At 57.7% G+C, this 7,212-nt stretch overlaps 1 protein-coding gene across 1 annotated transcript; it reads right to left on the minus strand.

Annotated features, from left to right (window-relative positions):
* Nucleotides 1-2,172: 2,172 nt before the first annotated feature.
* Nucleotides 2,173-6,730, minus strand: LOC131670781 (protein Wnt-1). The gene is made up of 4 exons (XM_058946689.1): nt 6,367-6,730; nt 5,548-5,813; nt 3,073-3,347; nt 2,173-2,987 (listed from the first exon to the last, which is right to left on the minus strand). Exons 1-4 carry the CDS (start codon nt 6,492-6,494, stop codon nt 2,433-2,435), a joined length of 1,224 nt encoding a protein of 407 aa, XP_058802672.1. The 5' UTR covers nt 6,495-6,730; the 3' UTR covers nt 2,173-2,432.
* Between the last annotated feature and the right edge of the window lie 482 nt (nt 6,731-7,212).

A 7,212-nucleotide genomic window follows, 5' to 3' on the forward strand; every position in this document is an offset into this window, starting at 1 on the left:
GGTTCGAAGTTAGAGAGAGCGTTGAAGTGGCTGAGAGACCGGAAGGATTTCGATAATTTTCCTATTACAAGCCAATGGTCTCACTCGGGATCGTCTGCTTATCTCTTTATCACGCTCCTTTTCCCGAAAGCGAGCTAATCGAATATCTATAAAACGCCAATTGCCAGGAAAAACTGCGCGGCAAGCGAGGTAGTAGACCGAATATCAGAGATAACAACCCCGCTGTTGAGTATTCACGTAGCATTTGGCGCAATGAGGCGTAGATGATCTCTGCGCGGCAGCGGTGAGTCCTTTTGATCCCAACTTTCGCCACCCCCGATTTTAACTATTATTGCGCGCGTGCCGTCACGAGTGGAAAAAAGTGCCAAGCACCGATTCGTATCTTCTCGTCTCGTTCTTTTTTCTTCTTTTATCTGGCTTTTTTTGTTCTTTGGTTTTTTTCTTGCTTTTCAACCGCGCGCAAGCTGCTTCTCGTCGCTATGCCGCGCAGCTTAGCTATTAGAGATTTAAAAATGGTCTCGAGTTAATTAGCTTATAGGAGCACGTAGGTGGTCCCCGAAGCGCATGGGTGTTGCCACGCAAGCCATTAGCGGAATTCCGCGCGTGCGGCGTTATCTAGCGCGTTGCGGGCGTTAATGGCCGAGAAATGTTAATCGATTTGTACGATTTCGAAGCGGCCAATTATTTTTCCTTTTCGCGAGTGAGAGATAATTGGACGAGGAATTGATGAGACGCAAAGGACCGGGAGGAGCAGGAAATTTTTATATGTAAATATCTGTGCGTGAGAAAGTAAAGATATACACGTGTTTTTTCATGTTTGCAATCTCCAGGCCAACTTCTCACAGGCCTTGTTCCTTTATTTATATATTTATAATTTTTTTGCTGCAATAACGTTATACATATACCGCACTTCAATATGCACGAGGTTATTGGTCAGTCACTGGTAATAGGCTTAGACTCTTGCTTTTGCGCTCGGCAGTTTTGGACAATGTCGAAAACGATTACAATTACACGGATAGTACAACAATTCGGCGGACACATCGAAACGATTTAAAGAGAAAAAAATAGCACAATGCAGTGTCAAGTGACGTGATCGGACTTGGCAGCTTGGAAAAAAATTCAATAGGTGAATACCTAACATTGGAAAAAGTCGTATGTACAAAGCTATCGGCCATCGTCGAGGCATGCCGATTGTCGACTTGACCTCCGTTGGCGCGGCGCACTTCAATTAAATACTACTAGCCAAAAAATAAAATATATATTTATATATTTACGTCATTGTATGTATATATGTACAAAAGGCGTCGACAAGGAGGAGGAGCAATGAGAGAACAAATAAATTACTCGTTTATCGCAGGAGAGTCGGATGATTTCAATGTATACTTCGGACTCGTGGCAGACACACGCATGCACGCACGTACAAACATTCGCTCTCGTAGCATTCTTATTAGTTAAGTTCAATAAGATAGATCGCTTATAAAAAAAGCGTGGCATATCAGACACGGATAACCACTAGCACGGGTTAGGATAGGACACAGTGACGTACACTTATCATTTATTTACATGGCGCGCTTTCGCTTTTCTTCTTCGTCTTCTTACGCAACTAGCCGCCGATGTAGCATCCTAAAAATACAACGCAAAAATCGCTTCAGTCTTTAATAGGTACGGGTCGGAACGTCCGAGTGGATCTCATTTTTTTTTCTTCGTCCGCCATCATTTTGCGTGGCTCTGCATTTATGTCTTGATCGTTGCGTGTCTCTCTATTTGTTCGTTGCGCTGGCTAATACTGAGCATACATATATATATATATATATAGTAGAGATAGAGAGAGAGAGAGAGAGAGAGAGAGAGAGAGAGGGAGAGAGAGAATGGGAGAAGAGAGATAAAACTTGCCTTCGAGTGAAATGCTGGTATACAGCCGAGCACCGCGGAGCCTCTTCGCCAGGAAGAGGCGGGTACTCATCTCGCTACTGCTACGGCGCGGATCTCAATATATCCCTATATCGTACGTATATCTTTTTCACGAAGATTGGCTTTTTTTGGTCCTCGTTGCTTTGCTATTACTCACTCGCGCGCGCGCGCGCGTGCGTGCGGCGGTGGCGACGCGGCCGGTGGTCCACACAAAAAAGCCCCCCCCCTTTTTTTGTTCTTCCTCCCCGTCTAATACTGAGCTGCCGCTGAATAACTTGCGAATAAATAAAGTGCGAGCGAAAGATATGTACAGTGAAGCTATACGCGAGACATATAAATAAGTTAAGAATTTCGTAGATCGCCTACTTTCTAAGCTCTCCGAGGATTTTTGGGCAGACTCGGCGGCGGCGGCGGCGGCGTCGCGCGCAGCGCGCAGTGAAAGCGAGAACGAAGCAAAGAAAAAAGAAAGTGACTCGTTAAGCGCGCGCGCGCGCACACGGCGGAGCGTGGAGAGGCGGGATTCACAGGCACGTGTGTATGGTCTTCTTGGTGTGACACAATTGGCACTTGACCTCGCAGCACCAGTGGAAGGTGCAGTTGCAGCGCTCGACGACGACGATCTCCTGGGTGCGATAGCCCCGGCCGCAGCACATGAGGTCGCAGCCGTCGACGCCGATGCTGGTGTCGTTGCACTGCCTGCCGTGGGTGCCGAGGATGCCGAGCTTGGGGTTCTTCTCGCAGAAGGGCGGCGACGGCTCCAGGTAGACCAGGTCCTTGACGCCGGGCGGCTTGTGCTCCGGGTTGTAGGGCTTCAGCTGGAAGTTGTAGCGGTGCTTGCGCGACAGCCCCTCGCGCTTGGCGTGCACCGAGTTGCTGGCCGAGTTGCTCGTGATGGCGTTGTTGACGCGCGCGCGGTCCGAGTTGCTGACCATGACCCGCGAGGCGCCGTCGAAGCGGTCCTTGAGGCTGTCGCCCACCTGGCGGAAGGTGGGCAGCCGCATCCAGCAGGTCTTGACCGTGCAGGAGCCCGACATGCCGTGGCACTTGCACTCCTGGCGCATCTCCGAGGAGACTTGCTGCAACAGCAAAGCAGAGGGCGCCGGTCGCCGGTGAGTGGCGACTCGGCTGGGCGCGCTCGGGCGGCGCCGGGCCGCAGCTCACCGTTCTGCCGGCCTCGTTGTTGTGCAGGTTCATCTTCTCGCGCAGGTTGCGGCCCTTCTCGCCGGTGTCGACGAACTCGCGCGAGAACCTGAAGCCGTAGCCGATGTTGTCGCTGCAGCCGCCCCACTCCCAGTCGCGCACGCCCGACGGGCCGCGGGCCTGGTGGGTGTAGTCGCAGGAGCAGGACTGCACGCTGCCCTCGCTGCAGGCCCGCGCGATGCTGTGCGTCACCGCCGCGCTGGTTATCGCGTAGATGAAGGCCGTCTCCCGGCAACCTGCAACAGGCAGACCGGGCCGCCGTGCTCGTTACACGCATTTGTATGCGCGGCTGGCTCTGGCTCGGGCTCGCGTCCCCGCGTCCTCGCGTCGCGGCTGTGACGCGCACGCGCCAAACGGGTTTGCCCGGCCGGTCGCGCTCGGCTCTCGCTCCCCGGAGCCGGGCCTTCGTCGCGTGCGGCCGCCGCGCTCTCTCCGCCTCCCGACAAAGGTGCGCCGCTAGACACCTGCACGCGCTTTATGCAGATAAGCGGCTGCGGCGGCTGCGGCGGCTGCGGCCGCAGGTAGACGCGATTGAGACGTCGTCGCGCTCCCGCGCCGGCCGAGCCCACGTCCCGGGGACCACCGTGAAGCTTTTGTCCGCGACGCCGCGCGCGTCGCTCCGATTAATTCCTTCCCCCGCCCTCGGCCCTCCCCCCGATTTTCCTCTCGGCCGGTCATTAGGCGACGGCGGATGCGCGCGCAATTGTGCGATTCGTGCCGAAAAGCGATGAAGACGTCAGGCTGGCTCGCTCGCGCGATGATCGAGCGTGCCGAATGGGATTCGTCACGGGCGCGCGGCGGTGGCCCGAGCGCTGTATAGGTAGGTCGCTCTCCGTTCACGGCTCCGCTCGAGAAAAAGGAAAGAACAAGAGGCGAGCCGAGGCAACAGCGGCGGCCTGCCTGCCTGCACCGCAGCCTCGCGCACGCTCGTTTTTCCCTCTAATCCCCTTGAATGAGTGGACGACGGACGGGCAGAGAGCCAGAGCCAAAGAGGAAGACAAGTCAAAAGCCACTGCGCGTCGAGATTTACGCCGTTCCGCCGGGTTATCTCGCTCGCGCGCGCATCCACGGGGGGTGGGATGAATCGCGCGCAGGATGCACTGGTCGGCCGATCGAAGGCGCGCGTGCGCGGGGGCCGCGGCGACGAGCGGCGACGAGCAGCGCCGCGCGACTTTTACGACGCGAGCGCCCAGCGAGGCTGCCGCCGAGAGATAGAGCGGGCTCAACAGGTGTATTTGGCCCCGGCAGAGGTCGTCAAACGAAACGATAAGATCGGCCGGCAAGCGCGCGGATTATTTGCTACCAAAACGTGCCTTCCGATTCGGGCAGAGCTGCGAGAGCTGCAGGCCAGCGCCTGCCAGCCGGCTCTCGCTCTTTAAGCTCGCGGCTCACGTTCGTCCCGACACATGTAGCCCATCATAGCGCTGGATTTATGTGCAGCTCGCCACCGCGGCGCACGGGCAAAAACTCAACGCCGCCGCCGCAGCCGTCGCCGCGAGAGCTGGCTCTTTACGTGTATGCCTCTCGCAGCCTCCCCATATAAAGACCAGAGCGAGCCACGCGGCCTTTATATACATACCTATTTCTAGAACGCGTTCAAAAGCCGCGCGAGTGCGCTGATTGGATTTGCGCTGTAAACGGGCCGATTATGTCGCGGATACCAGCGTGCGCTGTTCATTTGCGCTGCTCATTTTCGCAGCTCGTTTTCGCCACTCGTTTTCGCTGCTCGTTTTCGCCGCTGACGCGCACCGACGTCCAATTAATTCGGTCATCGGTGGAAAGTTCGCTTTCCTCCTCTTTCCCAGCCGAGTCCGTCGCGTGCCCCGATCTCCGCCGGAATTTTCGAATTAAAACCGAATTTGCATAATGGTTTCCGTTAAATCCTTTATTTCGACGCTTGCTTTGAATAGTCGAGCGACTCCGTTATTCCTCTGGCCGAACCTCGAGGCATATCGCGGCCCGTGACCGGAATCCCGAAGACGTAGCTGGCTCCCGCGCGCGTCAACTCGGCTCGGGGATTATTGATTTTGAACGACGTAGAGCCGCGACGAGTCGACAACTTGTTGCGCCGAGGCAAATTTCATGGGTTTGCGGCGTGCAAATACGCTTGGACGAAAATCGCCGGAGGAAACAAAAGTGGAAGAGCACGCGCTGGCTCGAGAGGAGACAAAGAGAGAGAGAGAGAGAGAGAGAGAAGGTGTATCGGTTGGTAAGTAATAGAGCTCGCGTACCCGTGCACGTATACGCGCGGGAGAAGAAGAGAAATAAGAAAAGGGGGAGGGAATCGCCGGTTTACGGTCGATGCATTTTGCGCGCGGCGGCGGAGGTGTCTGCGACGCGGTAGGCGGCGGCGTTCGCGGCATGATTACAGAGCTCGTCGGTGCCCGCGCGCTCGCGGTTAACGTCGCCGGCGCACGGCGGCGATCGCGCACTCACCTCGATCGACGATCTTGCCGAAGAGATTTTTGCCGCGCAGGTAGTTGGTCTTGGTCGAGCAGTTCCACCTGCGGTTGCGGAACTGGTGCTGGCACTCGCTGATAGCCATGTTGGCGCCCCTCGCCACGGCCATCAGCACGCCTGGGTTCTCGCGCGCCAGGCGCCGTTGCTTGCGACGCAGCGTCCCGTACACCGACTGACCCATTTGCAACGAGGCTGGGGACATTGGCAGAAGGTTGTTCGGCTCGCCCGCCTTTGCGATGCCCCTGCAATCATCACAGTTGTTTTTGCTCGCTGCCTTTTCACTGCAGTCGCGCGAGAGGTACGAGAAGGGTCGCACAGCCCACGATCCCGCTAATCTCTGTCGCGCATCTGTCGCGCGCGCCGGCCGCCTGCACGCTTGCAAGTGGGCGCTCCCAGCGCGCACGATTCGCCGACTGCTTTTTCATTTGCATCGCTCGAGCGCACCGCACGCTCCGCTAATTGTTCCTTCTCCCGCTATTGCTCTGCGCTCGGTCGTCCTCCGCGGCGACAACGGCGGCTGACGGAGAGACAAAGGCGCCAGCCGCAGCCGCTCGGCAACGTCGGAGGCCCGCGGGGGCGTCGAGAACGTTCGCGCGCGTCCCGCGGCCGGCGGCAAGTACGAGTGGTCGGCGGGAAAAACGGGAAAAGGGAAACGCCGCGCGCTCCGGCGAGAAATGGCGAACTACATCCATAAATAAACCGGCGAGACCGGTCGCTATAATTCATCGTCCGGTCTCGTTCGTCTCTCGCGCTCGAGACTCCTGCCTGTCGGGACAAGTATTCGGACGCACTCACCACCACATCGATCCGCGGCCTCGGTTCTTGTTGTTCCTGACCTCGGTGGGCAGCGCCGGCACAGCGAGCACCGCCAGGGCACCGACGATCAACCACAAGCACCTCATGATCGACGTTCGATCGCGCATTCGGCAGCGCGCTCGGGTAAACCGGCAGCAGGAGGAGAGCGGAGGAGCGCGCGCACTGATAACGCAGCAGGCACACAGCACTTGTCAACGCAGTTTTCACGTAAGTCCGAGTCTGGGCAGCAACATGGTAGCACTGTTAGCAGTAGGTTCGCAGCACGTTAAGCGGCCCGATCCCATCCATCCGATAGTCCGGTGGCCCGCTCACTGAAAGCCGCCACCCTCGCAGCCGAGTTGGGGGTGTCGCCCTCTCTCTCGCTCACCGCGGCAGTCCGCTGGTAAGCGCCGGTGGTGGGAGAGAAAGTCGAAAGAAAGCGGCGGCCGCCGTCTCGGCTCTCCTCGTCGTCGATGGGCCAAAAGCGTAGCGTAGCCGACGTCCAGCTGCTGAATGAACCGAGAGTTGCGGTGCGTGCGGGGGCCCCTCGTCCCCCCTCTCCACTCTCAGCCGGCGCAACAGAGACGGAGCGAGACAGAGAGCCGTGCGAGTGCTCACGGCGCTTTGGACCCCCCCTCGCCTCGAGGACGATGATTTCATCTCGCTATGCCCCGCCTCGAGGCTACCGCGGCCAGCGCCGCGAGAAGCAGCCGCAGAAAAACCATCACGCGCCGCACTCGCATCGATGATGCATCCGACGATGGAGGCGAGCCGGTGCGCGCTTATATTCCCCCCCCCCCCCCTCACTCTCTCTCTCTATCTCCTTGCGACCATCGAGGAATGCTC

Source organism: Phymastichus coffea, unplaced genomic scaffold (assembly GCF_024137745.1).
Source record: "Phymastichus coffea isolate CEN01 unplaced genomic scaffold, Cenicafe_Pcof_1.1 PCOF00115, whole genome shotgun sequence".
Lineage (NCBI taxonomy): Eukaryota > Metazoa > Arthropoda > Insecta > Hymenoptera > Eulophidae > Phymastichus > Phymastichus coffea.